The 23479-nt window shown below is 40.0% G+C and overlaps 3 protein-coding genes across 11 annotated transcripts; 2 read left to right on the top strand and 1 right to left on the bottom strand.

Moving 5' to 3' along the window:
- The first annotated feature begins 561 nt into the window (after positions 1 to 561).
- Positions 562 to 2689, top strand: LOC137596022 (calglandulin-like). The gene is made up of 5 exons (XM_068316429.1): positions 562 to 686; positions 857 to 1031; positions 1816 to 1960; positions 2182 to 2282; positions 2566 to 2689. Exons 1-5 carry the CDS (start codon positions 684 to 686, stop codon positions 2607 to 2609), a joined length of 468 nt encoding a protein of 155 aa, XP_068172530.1. The 5' UTR covers positions 562 to 683; the 3' UTR covers positions 2610 to 2689.
- Positions 2690 to 3057: 368 nt separating this feature from the next.
- c5h3orf18 (chromosome 5 C3orf18 homolog) lies at positions 3058 to 10761 on the top strand. Of its 2 annotated transcripts, XM_068315669.1 has the most exons (6): positions 3058 to 3396; positions 5753 to 6147; positions 8593 to 8618; positions 8979 to 9108; positions 9705 to 9738; positions 10161 to 10233. In XM_068315669.1, exons 2-5 carry the CDS (start codon positions 5890 to 5892, stop codon positions 9708 to 9710), a joined length of 420 nt encoding a protein of 139 aa, XP_068171770.1. In that variant the 5' UTR covers positions 3058 to 3396; positions 5753 to 5889; the 3' UTR covers positions 9711 to 9738; positions 10161 to 10233. The 2 variants fall into 2 exon arrangements, with proteins under 2 accessions (XP_068171770.1, XP_068171769.1); XM_068315668.1 differs by lacking the exon at positions 9705 to 9738 and having other exon boundaries at positions 10161 to 10761.
- A 40-nt stretch (positions 10762 to 10801) lies between these two features.
- Positions 10802 to 22723, bottom strand: si:ch211-161c3.6 (high mobility group AT-hook 2b). Of its 8 annotated transcripts, none has more exons than XM_068316437.1 (7): positions 22032 to 22723; positions 19466 to 19561; positions 19168 to 19329; positions 18918 to 19001; positions 16531 to 16581; positions 16356 to 16394; positions 10802 to 14960 (listed from the first exon to the last, which is right to left on the bottom strand). In XM_068316437.1, the coding sequence occupies exons 3-7, from the start codon at positions 19270 to 19272 to the stop codon at positions 14877 to 14879; spliced, it is 363 nt and encodes a 120-aa protein (XP_068172538.1). In that variant the 5' UTR covers positions 19273 to 19329; positions 19466 to 19561; positions 22032 to 22723; the 3' UTR covers positions 10802 to 14876. The 8 variants fall into 8 exon arrangements, with proteins under 8 accessions (XP_068172538.1, XP_068172536.1, XP_068172541.1 ...); XM_068316435.1 differs by having other exon boundaries at positions 19168 to 19288; XM_068316440.1 differs by having other exon boundaries at positions 22128 to 22723.
- Positions 22724 to 23479: the final 756 nt, after the last annotated feature.

The raw sequence follows: 23479 nt of genomic DNA, 5'->3' as shown, positions 1-23479 counted from the left end.
TCCACTGAAACTAAATTACTAGTAGTCAGCTGTAATGATTAAATGTTAAATGGGTGAGTGGGTGAAGTGGGTGAATGCTGAGCGGGTGAATGAGGATTGTGTTGTGGAGCAGTGTTGTCAGTAGACAGGAAAGCGTTATTTAAACGTCTATTCACCATTTACAGAAGATCATTAGAGGCCTGCGACTTACAGAGATTTATCTTAATGTTCTCACTACAGTTGTTCAAAATAAGCTCATGTGGTTATGTGTCTCCTTATTTGGATGTCTGCTTGCATGTGAGTCACTGGGGATGCACAAACACCTGTTAATGGATAACAGCAAGCTAATAACATTTCCCATTAGGGGACCATGTGATTTTGAGGTCAGAAGAAGCATTGAATACCATACGTATTTTGTTATCATCTATTTTTCTTCTATCATGATTATTTTGATAAAGACATCAAATTACAACTTTACCAAACCAATTTTTTTTTTTTTTACAGTTCATTGGTAAGATTAGATCAGTATCCAAATATTCCTCACTGGCATTGAGTTAGTCTATCCTCTCCGTGCCATAAAAGGTCCTGAAGCATGGTCTCCTAAGCTCCAAGGGAGCATTAGAAATGTAATAATGAGGAGGCTGAAGACATCTTTTTATTTGCAGTAACTGCTTCTCCTTGGACGTGTTTGGACAACCAGGAAAATGGTAAGAACCAAATTACAAAGAAACTTCATATCCAAAATTGATAGTTGTAATATATTTAATCAACACAAGGTAATTACTGAAGTTTTGCTGTGCAGATTTAGGTAAATTAAATTGAATAGATGTTGCTAACTTCTAATATCAAATAATACAACCCCTTGATTCTATTTCAGGCCAGTCAGTTGACACAAGAGCACATCACAGAGTACAAAGGAGTTTTTGAGATGTTTGATGAAGAGGGTAATGGCGATGTGAAAACACAGGAGCTGGAGAGACTGATGAGTTTAATGGGAATCAATCCTACAAAGAGAGAGCTCAGCCAGATGGCCAAAGACGTGGACAAACATGGTGAATATAAGCCTGCAATGTAATCCCCTTATGGAAGCATCCTCTATTAAAGCTTAATAATGGTTATCCTGTTTGGCTTTTTAGCTGTAATGGCCCTCTGGCTTAGTTAGATTAAATTACAGTACTTTAGCTCTTAGACCTGTGATAGCATAAAACCATAACTTCAACTTTAAAATGAATGTTTACTAAAACTGTAAATAAACAACAAACCTGCCATACATCATATATTTAGTATGATCAATAATTTAATGGTTCCACTGTGACAGAAAGTTTTTGATTTATTTTAAAAACCATTAGTTTTGTAGCTGACTTTGTAATTAGACATGGATTTAAGACTAATAAATTTAATGCATAAAACAATATCGTGCTTCATGTATGTACAGTACAGTATTAAGTAAAATATAATCTGTTTGACTGCAGGTTGCTGAACCAGCCGCTAGGTGTCAGTGTTGCACTATGTTTGAACTGGATACTTTGCATTTTCGATTGACTATAAAGGTGTGGAAGCAGAAAAGGATATTGCCCAGATATTCTAGTGTTATACTAGATTGTACTACATCATTACTAAATAAATAAAGAGATTTTTCTAAATTACTCTAATTTACTAGATTATCTCTAAAAGTCCCAAGATCACTAAATTACAGATTTATTACAGTAGTTATATTTATATTATGCTTACATATATATATATATATATATGTGTGTAAGGATAGGAAATAAAAGTCACCATGTGGCACACAAGCAATGGTGAATGTTTAAATGGGCTATCTTTGTGACATTTCAGGTAAAGGCATATTTAACTGTGAGAGCTTTCTGGGTCTGATGGCATTGTACCATGAAAGAACCAAGAACCAGGATGCCGAACTCAGAGCTGCCTTTAAAGTTTTCGACAAAGAAGCCAAGGGATACATCGACTGGAACACGCTCAAGTAAGAATGAGTGATATAAAAAGAAAAGCACAGTTAATATTGAAAATTTGAATTCTCGTAATTTAATCAACTTTACTTTGGAAAGTGTCGCGCCATTCTCTATGACAATTAACAATTATGCTTCCCAAGTGTTATCCAGATAAATAAAATAAGAAAACTCAGTAAACATGAAAAAATCCACCAGTATACATATGTTTACACTAGCTTGCTATTTTTTTCAGGTATGTCCTGATGAATGCTGGAGAACCTCTGAATGAGATAGAGGCAGAGCAAATGATGAAGGAAGCAGATAGAGATGGAGATGGAACAATTGATTACGAAGGTATGAATGTATTTTCATCCTCTAATTTACTAGCAATACCCTTGAAAAACCTTCAGAGTTAAAGCCTGTTTCCTAAAAAAATTTCAGATCGATTCTAGGACTCTATCCTATCAACTATTGTTTTTTATTGAATGTATTATCATACTAATAAAAAAACACTCGGAGAATACACTTGTCCAAACAGACAAGTGTATTAAAAATTACTTTACCTAGAAACAAAGTGGACAATCATAAATAAATTGTATAAATATTGTGTTTTAACTGCTGATTTGAAATCTTTCAGAATTTGTTGCCATGATGACGGGGAACTTGTTCAAAATGAGCTGAAGACCTTGTGGATATTTGGCAGCAACTGTGAATGTGTTCCAATTATACGACAGCACGATGCCGCTTCTGAATCCTATTTCATATTCTACAAATAGAAATATGTACTCTCAAAGATTTGTGTGATTTGCAAGCGCAAATTTTTAACATTAAAGTGAAAAAAAAAGATCCAGTGATTTTTCAGTTATTTATTCTGTATCTCTTGTAAGTGCATGCTGTTGATGAATAGACAGACAAGACATCATAGGGTTAATGTCCTCAGACCTGCCACCCGGATGCAGTCATTCAGAAGGGCTCTGACAGCATCTGGTGTGCAGAGCCATTAAATCCCATTCTCACCCCTGCAAAGCCAAACAGACAGCTGAGTGAGCCAACCGCATTTGTCATCTTGAAGCCATTAGACCAATTGTAGGCTGAAGAGGGAGGGAGCTCACTGTACTGATCTCCATTTGCAGCATCCTAAAGCAGGTTCTGTTGTGTGAAATACAAGAAAGGGCAAGGCAAGGGGAGTACATCCTCGCTGGTGATCTGAGAACGAGAAGGGGGATCTCTTGGAGCCTGTCGGTCTAGAGTTGCGTTTCTGTGTTTCCATCTTCAGAGAAAATGGCTGTTTTTTCAATGTAAACAGCAGGAACAGTACCTGCATTGCTTAAAGGGGCAACAGAAGAGGAGGAGAAGGAGGAGGGGCAGCTGCTAAAGGAAATGTTGCCTCTTCCAATGAAACAAGCCCTTCTCTAGCCAGCCCCGGCCTGCAAGCTCTCCCCTGAAGTCATGTATGTTGTATGTAAAGGTATGTATGCTTCTCTAATCTGAGAGGACACCTCAAGCTGGTCACATTGGCAGGATTACTGGATCAGCTTACTGACCTGGACAGCTGAGATAGAGTGCATCTCAACTAAAAGGAACATGTTGTGTCAGTAACAAACAGAAATGAGACCATAAGTACATTGAAACATGTTAAACACTGCAGGCTTTTTCTCTGTTGTAGTGGCTTGTTAACTAGACAAACAGCAATGGCTGAATCCAGCTTTGCTTTTCATTGGTTGTTTGCTTCAGCTGCACATGTTCCTCATTAAGAGGACAAGCTGACAGGATGCACTACGGCGAGAGGAATGGATCATGTGTCTATTTTCACTCCCTTCCTCTGTCATCGTGTAACACTCCTTTAAAATGAAAAGCATGTTCATGGTTAAACAGGGAGAAGAGATCAAGAAGGTGGAGGATTTTAAGTACTTAAGGTCAACAGTCCAGAGCAATGGAGAGTGTGGAAAAGAGGTGAAGAAGCGTGTCCAGGCAGGATGGAACGGGTGGAGGAAAGTGTCAGGTGTGATGTGTGATGGAAGAGTTCCAGCTAAAATGAAAGGAAAGGTGTACAAAACTGTGGTGAGACCAGCAATGTTGTTTGGTCTAGAGACAGTGTCACTGAGGAAAAGACAGGAGACAGAGCTGGAGGTAGCAGAGATGAAGATGCTGAGGTTCTCTTTGGGAGTGACCAGGATGGATAGGATCAGGAATGAGTACATCAGAGGGACAGCACACGTTAGAGGTTTTGGAGATAAAGTCAGAGAGGCCAGACTGAGATGGTTTGGACATGTCCAGAGGAGAGATAGTGAATATATTGGTAGAAGGATGCTGAGTTTTGAACTGCCAGGCAGGAGGCCTAGAGGAAGACCAAAGAGGAGGTTTATGGATGTAGTGAAAACAGGACATGAAGGTTGTTGGTGTGAGAGAAGAGGATACAGACAACAGGGTTAGATGGAGGCAACTGATTCACTGTGGCGACCCCTGAAGGGAAAAGCTGAAAGGAAAAGAAGAAGAGATGTTCATGGTTTAAAACTTCTCATGTATTTAGGTCTGTAGGATAGATTGCTGTTCATGCTCAAGGGCTTACAGTGTGTAAACGTGACAGCTAGTTGTGCCACCTTTGCAACAACATTTGCAACCAACACTTCAGATCACAGGTGACACGGTGGCGCAGTGGTTAGCGCTGCTGCCTCACAACACGGCGGACCCGGGTTTGAGTCCCACTCTGTGCGGAGTTCGCATGCTCTCCCCTTGTCTGCGTGGGTTCTCTCTGGGTTCTCCGGCTTCCTCCCACCTCCAAAAGCATGCGCTTGATTGGCCGTTCCAATTTGCCCATAGGAATGAGTGTGTGTGTGCAGAGTGTGTGGTTGTATGCCTTTGTGTGTGGCTCCGCGGTGCACTGGCGTCGTGCCCGGAGTGTCCCCCGCCTCACGCCCTATGCCGCTGAGATAGGCTCCGGCTCCCCGTGACCTGCTGCGGCGGATACAGGGGTGGTAATCTGAAGATGACTGACTGACTTCAGATCACTGGCTGATATTGATGTCATGGAATCTTCTGGTATTGAAGGATATGAACATGAACATGAAAGTTAATTGATCAAGTCTCACCATAGCATCTCATTGTGGTTCAGGGCCAGACATCGACAAGGCCAAGGCCAAAATTTTAATCTTATTCATTTGGAGCCATTAGAGGTGGACTTACTTTTGTGCTTGGGATCTTTGTTTTGCTACATAATCTAGGTGTTCTTCAGCCTGAGCTCATGAACTGATGAAATAAGATCCCTTAAAGCTCTTCTGGTAGAGAGAAAAGTCAGTTTTGTTCTGTTAGGGAGATATCCTGGTTCTGAAGCAGTCAAGCAGTTACATTTACTGAGGGCAAAGAGACCTATAGTCACTTAAATGGTTTCTTTCAATATTTCCTGATTTCTCAATTGAGTCTTTGCCATCTTTCTGGAGTATTTTAGAAGGCTGGCCACTTTTGTATCCAAAGCTTTAGAAATAGCTTTGTAGGCTTTTCTAAGACTGGTGTCTTTCAATGACTTTCCTCATCTCTTCTGGGATCAACTTTAATTTCAGTGTGCTACTAGAAAACCTGCTTTTTTGTGTGTAGTTTCTAATGGGGAAAATAACGTCACACACTGTAGACATTGGATAACATTTTTGTCTCAATTATTATTTAAATTTTTTAGAACGTATTTGAAAACTTAAGTAAAATAAATTTGAAAATTCATGTTATATATGCAAAAAAGTTGAAGAAACCAGGAGGGGATCAATTTGTTTCCTCAGTACTGTATGGGTTAAAACCACTTTTGTTAATCATATACTGTTTTATCTGGGTTTTAGATTTCAATCTCCTGCTCCAGCAGACCTCAAACCAGAGGGAAGACACCTGTTTCAACCATGGGGCTCTATAGACTATAGGTGGTACAACAATATCCACACAGATTAAGAACCAAGCCCAAACGTCCCTAAATCTGACCATGGCTACAACTGCAGCAAGGACAACAAGTTTTCTCTCCACATCTGCCACCACCACTGCGATGCCCTTCGTCTCGATGGGCTCGAGGGCAAGAGACAACGTCACCTCCAGGACAACATTAATGACTGTTACTATAACAACAAACGAGACCGGTTTCAATGCCACCACGTTTCCACAGACAGTGATTGAGGGCTCAGGGATGGGAATGGTGCTCTTACCATTTGGCATCATTACTATCATCGGCCTAGCAGTGGTAATTGTAAGTACTGCATTTTATAAATTTGAAGGGATGGTCTGTCATATTCACTGGCCTAAATCATATCCCTAAACAAGCCCTTTATACTGCATTTGCATGGGCAATAGTGCTTTTTTGATGGAGACTGGCATGTTGTGAAGTCGTGTTTCTACAGTAATCCTGAAGATGAACTTTTGCGTTTTCAGCAGCCACTTTAGATCAGGTGACCATGAGTGTTAAACCAGTTAAGAACTGCAGCTACACATCTATGTAATTAAATCCCACACTAAACATGTAAATATTGCCTAATGTCCATCCATCCATCCATCCATCTTCCACCGCTTAGCCGGAATCGGCAGCAGCTTCAACAGGGAGCCCCAAACTTCCTTTTCCCTGGCCACACCCACCAGCTCTGATTGGGGGATCCCAAGGCGTTCCCAGGCCAGTGTTGAGATGTAATCCCTCCACCTGGTCCTGGGTCTGCCCCGAGGTCTCCTCCCAGCTGGACGTGCCAGAAACACCTCCCTAGGGAGGCGCCCCGGAGGCATTTGCACCAGATGCCCAAACCACCTTAACTGACTCCTTTCCATGCGAAGGAACAGCAGCTCTACTCTGAGACCCTCGCAAACAACAGTGTGTCTCACCTTATCTCTAAGGGAGACACCAGCTATCTGCCTGAGAAAGCCCATTTCAGCCGCTTGTATTGGCGATCTCGTTCTTTCGGTCATGACCCATCACTCATGACCATAGGTGAGATGAGGAACGAAGATTGAACGGTAGATGGAGAGCTTTGCCTCTTGGCTTTGCTCCGTCTTTGTGACAACTGTGCGGTAAAGCGACTGCAATACCACTCCTGCTGCCCCAATTCCCTGTTCAATCTCACGCTCCATTGTTCAGAACCCCAAGATACTTAAACAGAACCCCAAGATACTTAAACTCCTTCACTTGTGGAAGGACCTCATCACCCACTCGGAGACAGCAGTCCACCGGTTTCCTGCTGAGGACCATGGCCTCAGATTTGGAGGTGCTAATTCTCATCCCCGCCGCTTCACACTCGGCTGCAAACCAGACCAGTAAGTGCTGCAGGTCACAGGCCGATGACGCAAACAGGACCACATCATCTGCAAAAAGCAGCGATGCAATCCTCAGGCCACCAAACTGTAAACCCTCCTCACCATGACTATGCCTCGATATCCTGTCCATGAAAATCACGAACATAACTGGTGATAAAGTGCAGCCCTGGTGAAGGCCAACAGCTATTCGGAACAAGTCCTACTTACTGCCGAGAACCCAAACGTAGGGATTGGATGGCGCTGAGGAGAGGCCCCCTCAACCCATACTCCCGCAGAACCTCCCACAGTATATCCCTGGGGACTTGATTGTACGCCTTCTCCGAGTCTACAAAACACATGTAGACATGATGGGCATACAAGCCCCCTCTAGGATCCCTGCGAGAGTAAAGAGCTGGTCCATTGTTCCTCGACCAGGACGGAACCCACATTGTTCCTCCTCAATCTGAGGCTCGACAATCGGCCAGACCCTCCTTTCCAGCACCTTGGAGTAAACTTTCCCAGGGAGGCTGAGGAGTGTGATGCCCCTGTAGTTGGCACAGACCCTCTGGTCCTCCTTTTTAAAAAGAGGAACCACGACCCCAGCCTGCCAGTCTTTCGGCACTGTCCCCACTTACACGCAATGTTAGGGAGGTGTTTCATACATGACAGCCCAGCCCAGAGCCTTCAGCATTTCCGGGCGAATCTCATCAACACTGAGTCTTGCCACCGTGAAGTTGTTTAACTACCTCGGTGACTTCGCCCTGAGAGATTGACTCGATTCCCCCATCATCCTCTAGCTCTGCCTCTGCAACAGAGGACGGGTCAATTGGGGTTGTTGGATTTAGGAGTTCCTCAAAGTGTTCCTTCCACCGACCGACAACCTCCTCAGTAGAGGTAAACAGTGTCCCATCCTTGCCATATAAAGCTTGGATGGTCCCCCGTTTCCCCCTCCTGAGGTGTCGGACAGTCCTCCAGAACAACTTTGGTGCTGTCCGATAGTCCTTCTCCATGGCCTCTCCAAACTCCTCCCACACCCTCTGTTTTGCCTCCATCACAGCCGAGGCTGCAGTCCTTTTGGCCTGTCGGTACCCTGCAACTGCTTTAGGAGTCCCCAGGGACAACATGCCCCTGAAGGCCTCCTTCTTCAGTCAAGATGGCTTCCCTGACCACTGGGGTCCACCACGGTGTTCGAGGGTTACCGCCCCTTGAGGCACCCAAGACCTTGAGACCACAGCTCTCAGCTGCAGTTTCAGCAATGGAAGCTTTGAACATCTGACCTAATGTGTCCTCCCCATATTTTAACATGTGAATACGAACAGAGGATTGACAAACTAATATTCTTTTAACCTGAATCATGTAGTTTGGACAAATTACTTCTGTCAATAACACTTTTCTTATTTTTATCTGTCAATCCTAGATGTTGTATATTCGGAAACGAAAGCGGTAAGCTCTTAAAGGTTTTATCTACTGAATCTCAAAATGTATTACCTGTCAAGTAATTTGCAAGGGTTTTGGAGATTTAGCATCACTACAGCATCAAGTAAGGCAGTAGCAGCAGTTTTGTGTCAATGTCTAGCAAAGGGGCTCTGTTTCCAAGTTTAATTTATAGTTTAATTTGTATTGTATTGTTGTAGTTTGTAAGACATTCCCTCTCATAAATGAAGCATTAGTCTTTCCCAGTCTCTTCCATCCACTGTGTAAAATCTGAAGCAATAGGCTACATGAATTTTGAATAGAGGTGTCACTTGGAGGGGGTTCGTGGCAAGCAAACCTGGAGACTGATCTTCACCTCTCATCCTACAGATTGGAGAAGCTGAGGCATCAGCTCATGCCCATGTACAACTTTGACCCGGCAGAGGAACAAGATGACCTGCTGGAACAGGAGTTATTGGACCATGGGCGAGATGGCAGTCTCACTGGTCCCAATGCCAAGGTATGCTGGAAGGGATTTATTCATTTATGTTTCCAACAGAAGAAATTAGATTTTTCAACCATGTAATTATATTTGCGGGGGCGGCACGGTGGCGCAGTGGTTAGCGCTGCCGCCTCACAACACGGCGGACCCGGGTTCGAGTCCCGCTCTGTGCGGAGTTCGCATGCTCTCCCCGTGTCTGCGTGGGTTCTCCGGCTTCCTCCCACCCCCAAAAGCATGCGCTTCAGGTTGATTGGCCGGTCCCAAATTGGCCGTAGGAGTGTGTGTGTGTGTGAATGATTGTTTGTTTCTATGTGGCTCCGCGGTACACTGGCGTCATGCCCGGAGTGTCCCCCGCCTCACGCCCTGAGACTGCCGGGATAGGCACTGGCTCCCCCGCGACCTGCGTTAGCGGATTAAGTGGGTTGGAAGATGAATGAATGAATTATATTTGAATTAATAAGGAGATTTGAGCAGCTGTTTAGAATGTTTGAGAAACATGCCTGGAAACATGCTTCAGTTCATAGTTATGAAACCGATGAAGTGATATTCACAATGGTTGTTCAATTCTTTTTATCAACTCTCATAATTTATCTGTTTTCTTTTATTCCTTAAAGTGTTGACAATGGCATAATGGTAAAAGGTAACATGGTAAAGTATCTTCGTGTGGCTTTTGAACCATCTCTAAACCTGTTTTTCCCACACAACCCTCCTTCTTTCAAAGCTTTAGTATTTGAAGCAAAAAAGTACATTAGAAATTTAAAATGTATTGTTGTATCATTAACTTTCTAATACAGGTTACAAAAACACATTTTACCCTAGTGTTTTCCTTTTTCATTCCTTTTTCTGCTCCTTCAACTTAAAACTTCAACAGCAAATATTTTAGGCCTTTGCATTCAGGATCTTATGAATGTGGCCTGTACTAACAACACAATTTATCTGGTTTTAGTATTAAATCATGTTCTGCAAGTCCATGTTTTGTAAGTTACCAATTAGTCATATCAATTATGAAGCAGTAACTCACTGTCTCTTCTGAAGCTGCAGTCACGCTGTTATCTCATTCTCCTCTACAGACTCTCACAACCTCCCAGGGCACCATGCAGAGGCCCAGTCGCCTGGTCTTCACAGATGTAGCCAAAGCTCTCAATGCTTAGAAGCTCTCTTCCATCAGTTGCTTCAGTTCGCTGCTGGTTTCATTGATACACAGACTGTCACTCAGGAGGGGAGGCAAACGGACAACTTAACAACTTTTGTGAACAATCGGTACTCGGGTGAACAATTTCATCAGTTAAACACATTAAATAGCAGTGGTGTATCAACAAAGAAAAAAACCCCCACAGGGTGCATGTAAGATAAAGGTGCATTATGTATGATCCTTCACTGTAAACATATGATACACCAATGGAGTGTGATGCAGTTTTATTTTAACTATCATTGCTGTTCAAATGTTTGGTAGCCTGGCAGTGAAGTTCAAAGCTTCAATATCTATTTCCATGTTCATTAAGAAAGAGGTGTAAATCTGTTTTGTGTCTCCACGAAGCTTAAACACTGGATGTGTTGCCATTGTTGAGTGAAATCACCCATCACTACTTTATTTTTTTTCTTTATTGACCAATGGAGGATTTTTGTTTTCTGTCTGTACACATTAAAACTATTAAAAACAACTGAAACACATGGGTTATGAAGCATAAATGCGACAAATGAAAGGTGACAGGTGTGATACTTTATTGATAAGCGATAAAGAAGCAGAATAACACAAATCACAAAGAAAAGAATCATAACAAAATATATATCACAGGTTTGTGAGTTGTATTAATGAAGTGGATAAGGACACATCAATAACATAACTACAAAATGGTGTTAAAAGTAAATGCATACATGATGATTTCTCAAGTTACACTTCAACTTTTCAACAGCTGAAAGTTGGATCAAGTACGGTATGTAACTATATAACTATCAGTAAAATCACAAAACATTGTCCCCATATAGAGTAAATATCCAAACACAGCTCATGTAAAATAGCAAACATTGACTCCGCTGTAGTAAAATGAATAGGCACCCTTCAGTCTGACTTCCATTCATTATGGTGACATGAATGTAGTGAGATGAGATGAGAGGACTACAACAGTACTGGTTTGACAGTTATTCTAAGATTTCATGATCCATATCGCCTGCAGGTCGGACGAACATGGCTAACCTACGGTGTCCTCAGAGACATCCCAGGTCAGTTAGTATTTAGAGGTAGTCCAGAGGGCAAAACATTTCAGTCAATGCAGTTGAACAAGACAATATACCTGTACGTAAATTAAGATCCCCCGGCAGCAACTCAACCAACATTGCTGAAATCCATCAAATACTGGAATACAACACATCAGTGTTAAAAAAAAAACAAGACTCATGTGACTACAACACGTAAAACACCATTTTCTGGATGGTAATATTCAAGTCATTTAAAAAAAACTATGGAGGTGTACGTGATTACAAAGGTAGAACTGTAGAGAGGTCTGGGATTGTCAGTTTAAAATGACAGTTCACTTGCGATCAAATTATCCCTTTTAGTGCAGAAACATTTCAAGTTCTTTTTTTTTTTCCTAAAAATTGGTTTGAAGTCTCATATTCTTTGATTTTTAAGATATATTACTTAAAAATTATCTCCATGAAAACCAAGACATCAATAGCAATAGTACTTCATAGGTATCTTGATTAATCAATTTGTTATTTTTGATTTTTTGAAGATAAAATTAGTTAGTGAAGACCATTTATCTTGCAGACAAATAGGAGGAGAACCACAAACCCATTCCTGACCTATTTTTTTTGTATTGATGTGCAACAGGAAGGAAGGGACATCTTCAATTCTGACAAACTAAAACAATCTGTCAGCATATCTCGGTACCCCCCAATGAAAGGGAGGAGAAAGGTTTTTTCTGGAAATTTAGGTGAACTGAAATACAAAGTAAGCTAATAAAATTTGTGGGAAGAGAAACTTGTCCAACTTGGTACGGCCAAAACCACTGGTGGCTAAACAGATGGCTACCCAGCATACCGCAGTTTAAAGGCCTTTTTGCCAAATCTGACTTACCAGCTCAGTAAGCAGGCAGGCGTGCTAGCACAGCTAACTGAGCAAGTGGATAATGTCTAGTAGCAGCTTCAATGAGTTATTAAAGCGATCCATTAGCAAACTATAAACCACCATGATCCTGGACTCCCAGCCGCTAAACCAGCTTAGTAACTTCTGAATATCTGTCCAATTTGACATCAAGCTGAAGCAATACAGTTTCAGCAGCGGTTTGAAATTAGCTGCAAGTCTGTAGTTTTGATATCTCAAAGTGAATTCTGCCCTAAAGATTTCAGCACACATGTAGGATCTTACATAGGTGTCATTGTGTTATTTTTTTTTTTAGAATTATAGGCATTAGTCATGAAATAAGAAACAAAAGTCTTGTAACTGCACCCAATCCACATTGGTACAGAATCCCTTTAAAACCATGAACCAGACGACGATCTGGATCACAACTAGGATCTTGTATGTTCCTTGGACCACATCCTACCTCTCCAAATTAATCTCATCAAGTTCTGCCAAGGACTATTTGAATAATCCTTGTTATCAACAAAACAATTCCTCCTTATTGTTGTCCAAGTTATAACTAGTAGTTTAACTAAACATTCCAATCAAGCAGCATCCTTCTAAATGCTCAGTGGTTGAAAGTTTTACATTGATACTTACGAAGAAAACCATAAGATTTAATTAAAAAATAACAATGAAAAATGCATTTATTGTTACATTGAGGAACATATGGATAGGATCTTAAGTTTACAATTTTTTTTTATTTATTTCAGCTTTTAAATGTTAGTTACACATCTCTACAAAAGTTAAGTCAGTTTTTGTGCATTTTCTATGATAAAAAAAAGTTCCAAACAACAAATCAAGGTACTTAATTCCTCTGGCTACTTTTTTAGTTTGCAAATCAAAAACAAATTTACTGATGCTAATTGCAGTATTAATTGTCCAATAATTATCTGGAAATTTTAATGTACTACAAGGAAACCATGGTGATGATGTCTTGTTTTCCATAATTGTCATGTATTTCACCACTGAGGGGTTATATGCTGCCTTTTTTATACAAATCACATGAATTCAAAAGGTGTCACACATACAATATACAGTGTAAGAATCAAAAAATACATGATATAATAAAAATGAGAAGAGTAAGCAACCCAAGAAAATAAGTATTTCATAATGAACTACACCCTAATAAGCAAGTATTTCATGGAGTTTTTGTTAACTATTGGCTGCATTTATTTCCCAGAAAAAAAATCTCACTTTAAACAAAAGCCTACAGTTTGTATTTTTTTAAGTCAATGATGCTTTAATTTGTACACTGATATTAAAAACCCCTGATGGAGTGTACTGTTTCCTCCTGTATGTTGTAGGTAGGCCTGAAAACCTTTCACCTATCCGTAATGTATATGCACACGAATGCACGTGTTTATACAGTAAATGTATAAGTCTATGTTGAGGAAGAAGAAAATAACTTTGCTGGTTACTGAGGTAGAATGAGAGAAACTGAGGGCAACTGAGGTTTAAATGAGGTCTTTGTGTCAAGGCATACTGGTAATGTCAAATACACATCAGAAATGCACAACAAACACAGCACAATAATTATTACTGAGTAGACTGACAACATGTTCCTGAATAGTTCTGTACCTGAGGTTTCAATAAGGTGTAAAAGAACTGTAATAGCAAAATCCTGAGTGTGGTAAAATGACATGTCAACACTGTTGTTGACTGAAGAACATGTGAAGGAATTCATCCAAAATGAGACATCCATTGAAACCTTTGGGTGTCTTTTTCTTAAAACAGCTGCTGGTTGGAAGGGGAAAAATATTTCATTTTGGAATAAAAACCTGTCACATTTACTTTCATAAAAATGACTTCAAAGCACCATGTTTACGTTGTATAACTGTTAAAAATGTTACTGTCTTGCTCCCATTTCATATGAGGATTCACCATCCTTGATTTAGAAACATGATTCAATAAAACATTTAGTTTGTTTCCTTTTTTCTTAAAACCCTATCACAATTTAGCTCATGACCCCCCCACCCCACCCCCACAGAGATACCCACATACATTCAGGAAACTACAAATCCTCAGATATTAAATGGTGGGCCCTTTTAGGACTTGGCAATCCTGCCTAAAATTAGATGAGAAGAATGATACAACAAAAGGTTAGCTTAGCATAGCATTAAGACAGGAAACAGTTACCTACCACCATCTCAAAACCTCAAAACTGCACATGACAAAAGATAAAAAATTATTTTTTTACTCTTTGGTTTGTGCATGGATTTAACCATCAACGCATCAGTTGGTGAGGTTGTGAGAAGCTCCTGATGGATTTTGTTAACATTAAAGAACCCAAGTTAGCCGTTTAACCATTTTCAAGTCTACCTGTTAAGCATCACTAACCAGCTGCTGGCACAAGGTCGATATTTACTGAGCAGAAGAGTTGTATCAGCCTTCCCTTCTAAGTCTGGGTAGGAAAGCAAAGTGTGTTTCAAAAACATGCATAGACACTTGATAAAAGTCAGATCTAGTGATCAAATTTCGAACAGTCCATTCACCACACTTTCATGGTGAATCATTAAACCAGAATACAACATAAGATTGGGAGAAGACACCAATGTCTGTCGTGATGTGTGTGCGCGCTCCTGAATCCCCATCACTGATAGGAGTTGGACTGAACCGCTGTTTGTCTGAGGCCAAACCTTGAGGTAGGTTGAGGTTATCCTATCTACTCCCCTTCCTCCTGTGCTGGAACCTGAGATGTAGAGGGCTCAAGCTGTGAGGGACCCTCTTCAGCAACTTCTGAGGGGCCCTGAAAGAGCAAGGGACAAAAGTTGCTGTCATTTTGTCTGCTATGGTCTGGTCTGCTTCAGTCTAAAGACTGAATCCTGTGCAAGAAGTAATCTAAACTAGAGTGAGACCTAGACTATTAGAATGAGTGTTAAAATTTCATTAAGTAATTGCATGCAGTGAGGCAGGTCCAGCTGTCAGACCTAGAAATGTGAGGAAGACGACGGTTATGCCAGGAAACCAAGAAGACAGACGAAGAGAGCAGTTAGATCAAGTTTCCCCTCTCGACATTGACTCATTCTTCCCCTTTGTGTATATGTGTGTGTGTGTCTGAGAAAGGGAATCTGTCTCAATGGTTTCAGTTCTTGAAGCATTTCTGACAAACTGTTCAGTCTAGAGGATGCGATAAGGCACACAAGAGGCATGAAAGAATCTGCCTGCTTAGAGTGAAAATTTTTTTGCAATGCTTTCATTCGAAAAACGAACAAGTAGCTAAAGATACCAAATAGTTCAAAGACACAGGTCATACATCCACCAGAACTGGAGGCCCAAAGGAGTCTTGAGGTGTTCTGAGTTAATTTAACACCACTAGGCACTTTTCATACTCTTATGTTTGCAGTAAGCACGAGGGACAAGTACAATTTTATCTGTGTTATATTTGTCTGACAGGAACACAAAGCACTGAGAATCCAAGCTGTATTGAAATGCCATGTGGTATACTCTTATTCAACATCTTATTTGTTGACTGAAGTTTATAACCGATCTTGAACCACGATACAGAACAAACAACATTGATGAGAAGGCCATGAGGCCATCTCTTCAAATCAGCACTTCTTCTGCCACTCCTGTATCACTGTGGTGACTGAAATTAGTCAAAAGGTAAAACTGCAACACAAAATGAGATTTCTGTTCAACTGAAAAAGGAGTTTCATTCCACCATGGTCATGAACGCAAACTCATTTAGAAAAGTAATACTAATTGGTGAAATGTAATTTGGCTTATCTGCTATGGGTGAGAATTAAAATGAAGGGTTGTGATAAAGGTAATATGGGATTTAAACATTCTGGTCAAACCAGCATCTCGTTCTCTTTAGATTTTAAGATATTTGTTCAAAATTTCCCCTGAAAGTCATTTTGTAGAATTCAACATGAAACAGTCTTTGGTATTAATTCTACACTGACCTTATTTCAAACTTTTTTCATGTACATTTCGAATGTCTTTTGTAATGGCAATGTTTATGACTTTATAGTGCAACTGCTACAGAACTGTTCCCATCACAATACAGGAAACAAAGTAAAGATCAAATAAGTTAAAATAAGTCAAACAGGTGTTCGGTTGAGGGAACCTGTGGCTCAAGATGCTACATCAAAACAAAACCAGACCACCTTATTAGCGAATAATGTTTCATTTTCCTCACCTGTTTCTCTTCTTTTACTTCTTGAACTACTTTCTGAGGCTGTGGAAAGATGGAACACAATTTGATATACATAAAGACAAAAAGTTGCCCGCAAGGACTGGACAGTTGCCGCTGACACCTTGGAGGCTTGAAACGTTAAATCCATGATGTCTAACTGTCAGCGATTGCTCCATACCCATTTCCTTGGTCGCCCGCGACGTCGTCTCTCCCCAACAGGCTCTACTTTCTGAAAAAAAAAAGAAAAAAAGAAAGGTTAAGGGAGGTTTTAGATTTTTATCTTATAGGGTTTCATCTGTTTTCACTTTTTCGACACTAACAGCATACATTTAGTGAGAAACATTTCTCAGGAGCTTCAGAGGAGCTTCTGTACTCTAAAATAACTAACTGAAAAGATGGTCAGAAATATTTTATTTTAATTTTGAAACATAAGCAGCATAAATAATTTGTGTCAATAATGGCAACAAAGTACAGTCTTTAAACTGGAACATAAAAGTATTTTATTTAAGTCATCACTTAAAATACCACAAAATGCCTCCCTAAAACAAATAAACACACAAAAAAAACGAAAGGAAAGCCAATTCATTGTCGCCTACATGCAACAAATGTGCAGGTAGGTGCAGCAGATCATTTGGTAGGAAGAGCTGCCAACACAGACAGCACAACAATGTTCCCTCATGACACAACAGCTCACTGGAAATCAATCAGCTATACAACATTATTCAGAATCATAGGTGGGTGTATGCTGGCACTAGTGTACACCTAGATGGCACATGAAAACTTTACCTAAAAATTATCTTTATGTAATGTGGTATTAGTTATTTTGGGATGTTTTTAATGGACTGAAAATTTGATCCCACTGAAAAGAATGATCTTGAAGTCGCTGCCTTTTAGCAACATAATAGAAGGAGTACTTCTACACTCATCAGTACTGATTCAAGTGAGTCCTTTTTTACTTCTATTCAATTTCATTGTGCAGAAAGTCAAAACACTGATGCCCAGTTTGGTCAAACTTTTTTTCTACTTGTAAATGCACAAACATTTTGAACTACACACCTGAGGACATCATTTTTGAAAATATGAAAGTGAAACTTTATTTTCTTCTTGCTTGTTGTACAACTTCAACTGCGAAGTCGTCTAGGAGACACGTCTATGCTGCAGATGAGTCCATCAAGTGGCTGCACTCAGATTGAGGTTTGGCATCATAATGCTGGGATAACAATGGGTGGCCCGAGAACACAACAAAATGATTTCCGACAACAATTTGAAATTTGGAGTCTTCAGACAACAGCCCATTTCTCCACATGGGGTCAGTCCAGAAAAGTTAGCTGGATGTTCGGGGTCTGTGACTTTGAGATGTTCAGTCAGACTGAAGTACAATATTCATTTTCATTCTCCTCAAACATAATTCAACACACCAAGATAGCAAACTCTCTGACCTGCAACAATTTTCCCCACCAACACCACACAACCATCTACAGCCTCTAGTTAGGGGTTTGTGAAGTTTGGTCATCACTAACCAATACCTCTACGTAAACATTCTGTGTCTGCAGGGAGGGGTTCAGGATGGGGCAAAGAACACAAAACCAAACTATCTTATGTTCTGCTGTTGTGATGACAAAGATTTGCAGTGACAAATTTTGTTTACTCTCAACGGGTTTTCAAAAAATTCCTAAGCCAATTTAATAAGTCAATTTATTCAATCATGTTTTTTTATAATTAGTTTAAATCCTTGCTAACAATGTGTAGAGATTTCTCAAGACTGTATGAATCTCTGTATGACATTATGGGCTGTAGATGGTAAGTGTATTTAACATTCTTCAACAGTTGGACTTTTTGTACACACAAACATTATCATCATGTCTTCACCAGTTCAATTACTTTTTACCTGTGGAATTATTTGGAACATTTCACCTTTTTCCTAGTCTTTTATTGCTCCTGTCTAAGCCTGCTTTTAACACTGCAAGCATCAAATTAATAATAACCATATATATTTACTTCTACTAAATCAATGCCTTCTAATAAATCAGTGCCTTTGTACTGTTTTCTCTTGAGTATACAGTACTCCAAAACAGATTATCAAATTCTAACATTTTGATCACTTGTTTTACACAGAGTCCTAACAGTTTAGAATCAGAAATTAAAACTAATAGCACCATAGCGTACAACCGCTCCGTTGAAACCACAGGCTACATGTTCACCAAAGTATGTAAAGTGACTAACAATGTGTCAGTCTGTAGCACTTAACTGATATTGACAGCAATGTTTTATGCGCTATTGGCTGCATTTGTTAAGTACAATAGTTCTGAAAAATGTTACTTAAATTCTGTTCTGGTCACTTGTTTAAATTCCTAAACATAATTAAAAAGTAATTAGTCATTTCTTTTAAAGGAAGAAGTTCAGTCCAAACAAACTAATTTGTTCTTTCTCATACTTGATCAATTTTATTGATCAAACAACTGTTCTGATTTAAATCTAGAAAACTAAATATTGGCATTCTCCATCTCTGCAAATTAAAGGCAAGATATATCAAAATATTTTATGTCTTGGATACTCAGTTCCAACCTTCAGTGCAGTTCTGGGGCCTTTGTTCTTACTGCCTTTCGGTCGTCCTCTCGGTCGCTTTGGAATTGGTGGTCCGACAGGCTCCTGTGGAAAGATGTGGAGCTGATAACTAAGCAAAGAAAAACACCTTTTTTGCCAACCAGGAGACACAGACACATAATCAACTATCAAATCAAACTTATACTTAATGATTGTCCAGAAAGGACAGAGTTGAACATACTCATCTTTTAAAAGAAAGGTGTCCTCCTACCTGTAGCTGTTTCCGTGGTCGACCCCTGCCCCTCCGCTGAGGCTCAGGAGGTGACTGGCCAGTGCTCGCCTGCGTAGACGGCTCTTTGGTCCCACTGTTACTCATGCCTGTTTCTGTCCACCTGTGTCAGAGAGTGTGGGTATCAAACCATGGAGGAGCGGCCTTGAAGGATTTAAGAAAAGATCTGACTATCAGGAACAAAGAAAATACATGGATGCTTTTCAATGCCATCATCTTTGAAGAATTTTGGCGAAAAACCTCTATTATAAAAGGTAGAAAAAGTTTCTTGTGCAATTACCAATGGATAACTGAGAGTAAAGTAGGACTCTTCCAAGAGTAAGTGTGGGAACTGCTTATATATTGGCACCAGGTTCATCGGAACACAAACAGGGGTCTGGCAAAAGCAGGGAAACATGAGAGTGGTGTTCAGCGACTAAAAGTAGCACAGATATTCACAACTCAATCTTCCATCCAAAGACTACATCTAATGTACTGTATGCTCACTTTCCATCTGCACTCTGTAGGGCATTTCTGAATGAACGGGGTTGATGTGTGTTTTAGGTGTGTCTGTTGTAACTACAACATTTAGAGTGGAACTGGTGCAGTTGGGACAATCATTCTAAAGCACACAAAAAACTAAATATGGACAATGTCAAAAAAAAAAAAATCACTAAATTGTGGAGTTGATCACTGTCTGCAATCTTGAGTTTGCTTTGGTTGTTATTAACCAAATACACAATCAACAAAATAAATCAGCAAATGTTTTGTTTGATAATATATGTATGGGAAATATTTTCAGAAAATATACACTTTTTTTCCTGGATCTGATTTCCCAGTTTTGACAAGTTGCTCTAATGCGAAAGAAACCTGAAAACATCAAATGACAGAATCTTAAACATTATAAGAAAGCAAAAAATACTTTATGTTTTCTAGTCACCAAATTAGGCATCAATCAAATCTTTTTCTGCATGACTTTGTTGATTATTGTCTAAATAAAAAAATAGTTTAAAATGAGTTAGATTTTTCCAAATTTAAATTTGATTGTTTCCAAATGTCAAATGATTCAGTCCAATGAAATATTAAGGGAAGAACAGTGTATTTTAAAGTTGGAAGCCTCAGAGTGGTTGAAACAATCAATAATCAATAGAACAGTCACTTTGATTTCTGACAAAATTGATTGTTTCAGTCCTGATAACAGCAGCAGGCCTATGTTAGGCCCACTGCAAAATAACATTTTAAACTAAACAAGTTATTTTTGTTGTAACTTCTTAGAGAGTACTGAGTGTATTATTACCCCACTACAAAGTGAGGAGGGGAGGATGGAATAAGGCCTGTCAAAATGTCCATCATGTTTCATTTCCAGAACATAAATCAAAATGTGTTTAAATGTTTCTTAAGAGAATTGCTCTACACTAATAAGGTGGCAATATATGAAATTCAGAAATTCATGTAATTAAAATAAAAAAAATTCAATTACAATTTAAACTCATTCATAGTAGTGGGTCTCATTTATCATTCAATACTATCAGAGTTTAATCACAGCCTTCAAAACACAACCAAATACTAAAGTAGTGTGGTTTACTATGGGGACTTTACCCAGTAGCATTTATCTTGTTTCCATGGTTAAAATCATGCATTTAAAATCATTCTGAGTGGTCTGTATGTCAGATGAGGCTTTTAGGGTGGTTTACATCCAACATCGATGAACATTTTGTCACAAAACTTTCTAAACATTAACCAAATATGACGTGGGGATACCTTTTAATATTTATACACTTAATTCATTCATGTGTTTCATTTTTACTCGGATTTCACATTAAGTATTCAGATTGAATTTAATTGATCTCCTTTCGCAAGTGGGTATTTTTTTCTGGAGTTCTCCCTCAAAAAGCTGTGTAATATTATTGAAATTTTACAACGTGTTTACTAAATGTGTTCCATATAGCTGTGTGTGTTTCTCACACATGCAAAAAAAGCTGCAGTCACTAAGAACACAACTGAACTTGTGTCCGACAGTCTTGGGGTGAAATAGATCCATGGCGGTGATCCTAGGAGTATTAAATACTAGTTTGCTCAGGCCTAATCACCAGGCCTCTGTCTCTGGGGGTGCGGATCTGAAGTAGGAAGTTGGTGGTGTCCCGAGGTGGTCGTTGTCCACACCGTCTCTCTCCCTCTCTCCGTGGAATGATCGTGCCAAACACTAATTGCCAACACAGCCTATGAAACGGCCGCACCGAAGCAGGAAGTCAAGAGTAATCCGAGAAATCGATGTCTTAACCGAAACGATTTAAAAGCCAAACACGACGCACGGCGTCATTTAGAAAGTCATTTCTGATCCACACAAGGTTTCCTGCATGTCTTCTGCACACCATCCGATAAAAGTCGTCTTCGTTTTGCAGTGAAATGCGGGACTGAATGTACTTTTCTTTTTTTTCTTTTTTTCTTTTTTTGCATATGGGCGGCAATTGTGAGCATAAAAACACATTCTTGGAGAGCTTTTAAAAGACAGTCTGCCACACACTCCTGCAGCGAATCCGTCACTCCAAACCCATCCGACCACAGCCGAGGAACGAGCACATGTAAAACGCCAAAACAACAAGAGGCCACCAGTGTGAAACGCGTGTAAAGTCGGCGATCACTCCTCTGGATCCCATTGCTTCCATCACTTGCGCAATCGATCTTAAAGTGTGTTGGATTTTATTTTTTATTTTTTTTTAAAATTTCTTTTTATAGGGATAAACATGTTGGCCGAAGTGGAGAAACCGAGTGTCTGCAAAAACATTACCAAGGACAAAGGCGAGGAACACAGGTGCAAAAGCTCTTTTGAGAGCAGCTTGGATCTACACAGACTGGCCTTTACATACATGCATTCGGGCTCTGGGCTCCATGTTCGGGCTGAGGAGTCCCGCTCATGCGGGCAGCGCCGGACGCGCCAGCAGCGCGCAGCGGCTTCAACTTACCTTCAGTCGGTGCGCAGTTTTACCTGGAAGTTCACACAGTCGGCTCACTTTGTGCTCCTGCACAACTATGAAAATGTTAGTGTATCGACCGTCTCATTGGCTGGAATGAAAGGGTAATCTCTCTCTCCCTCCCTCTCTCTCTCTCTCTCTCCCTCCCCACCTCCTCCTCCTCTTCCTCCTCCTCCTCTAATCGGAAATGTGTGTGATCCCCCCAGACGTCCAGTCACGAATACCCCAGTTGCAGCATAATTGGGGGTTGTAGCTGAGCAGTATGCATTGCATACTTTCTCTATTAAAGCATGTTTCAAGGGGAAAAAAAAAAAAAAAAAAAAAAAAGGGGAGGGAAGGAGGGGTGAAGGAGTGGACCCCGCCCCGAACAGCTCACCGGACCACCCACTTAAGAGAGGCAGAGACAGGCAGGAGGTTAGAGGCTGGTTCCGGGGTTCCCAAAGTAAGGTCTGGGGGCTTGGAAGTTCCCCACACAAGAGGGGGAAAAAGTTTGCTCCAGCAGAAGCGATGGTGAGCTCAGACTGTCTAGACTGTATGGAGCGGGTTTCACTCTGTCCCTGCTGTTAGATCCACACCTACAGTGTGAGAGTCAGCCATAATAACACAGGACAGGAGACCCCCCCCCACACACACACACAACAGGGTCTGCAGGATGTGTATTACACATGGATAATGGTATAGAAATAATAGGATTGTAATAGTTAACAAAACTATGTTTAAAATGCTTCAAACAAGGAACAAAAATACACAAAAGTACATACTTATTCTAGTACAACACAACAAATAATTAAATAGTGGATAAATTGATTAAATAGATTAATTAAATAAGGAGATGCTTTCCAATAAAAAAAAAAAGTTATTTAAGAAGTGATTTACTAACGGATGAAAAACCCACCAACTTTATCGATAGGTCATTCCAGAGGCAGTTCTGTCACTCTTAGTTTTCAGACTAGATTTAAGGACATAGTAAATAAACGCCTACAGATCTCAAACCACACTGAAGTTAATGAGGATTAAACGGTTTTTAGTTTTCTGGTTACGCCAACGAGCTGCAAGTAAGGTTTATATATTCTGTGTGTGTGAGGAAATGTATTCAAAAGACATTAAATGTTTTTAAATACATTTTTTAAAAACATTTCTATTTTCAAACACTATTTGAAATATATTCTTATAAAGGGGAAACATAGTGTATGTAGAAGTAAGTACCCCAGTTTTTTTTCCTTGTAGGTTAGTGCTTTCCTTCACCTCTATTTAGCTGAATAATTCTAAAATATTTTCTTTCTTGAAGCCAATTTATAAACTTGCTGAAATTTGTACACGGAATGAATTATCTTGAATAAACA

Source organism: Antennarius striatus, chromosome 5 (assembly GCF_040054535.1).
Source record: "Antennarius striatus isolate MH-2024 chromosome 5, ASM4005453v1, whole genome shotgun sequence".
In the NCBI taxonomy this organism is placed as follows: domain Eukaryota; kingdom Metazoa; phylum Chordata; class Actinopteri; order Lophiiformes; family Antennariidae; genus Antennarius; species Antennarius striatus.
Note: the sequence above shows the minus strand (reverse complement) of the source record. Positions and strands in the feature narration are given on the sequence as shown.

Bases quoted from the DNA above. Each gene is read 5' to 3' on its own strand.
- si:ch211-161c3.6 (XM_068316433.1), bottom strand. The intron at 16,395-16,530 runs GTATGGAGCAAT...ATCTTTCCACAG, and splicing joins GCGGGCGACCAAGGAAATGG to CCTCAGAAAGTAGTTCAAGA. The intron at 14,961-16,355 runs GTGAGGAAAATG...TTGCTCTTTCAG, and splicing joins AAGTAAAAGAAGAGAAACAG to GGCCCCTCAGAAGTTGCTGA.
- c5h3orf18 (XM_068315668.1), top strand. From the start codon at position 5,890: ATGGCTACAACTGCAGCAAGGACAACAAGTTTTCTCTCCACATCTGCC. The intron at 8,619-8,978 runs GTAAGCTCTTAA...CTCATCCTACAG, and splicing joins TATATTCGGAAACGAAAGCG to ATTGGAGAAGCTGAGGCATC. The intron at 9,109-10,160 runs GTATGCTGGAAG...TCTCCTCTACAG, and splicing joins TCACTGGTCCCAATGCCAAG to ACTCTCACAACCTCCCAGGG.
- LOC137596022 (XM_068316429.1), top strand. The intron at 1,961-2,181 runs GTAAGAATGAGT...TATTTTTTTCAG, and splicing joins ATCGACTGGAACACGCTCAA to GTATGTCCTGATGAATGCTG. The intron at 2,283-2,565 runs GTATGAATGTAT...GAAATCTTTCAG, and splicing joins TGGAACAATTGATTACGAAG to AATTTGTTGCCATGATGACG.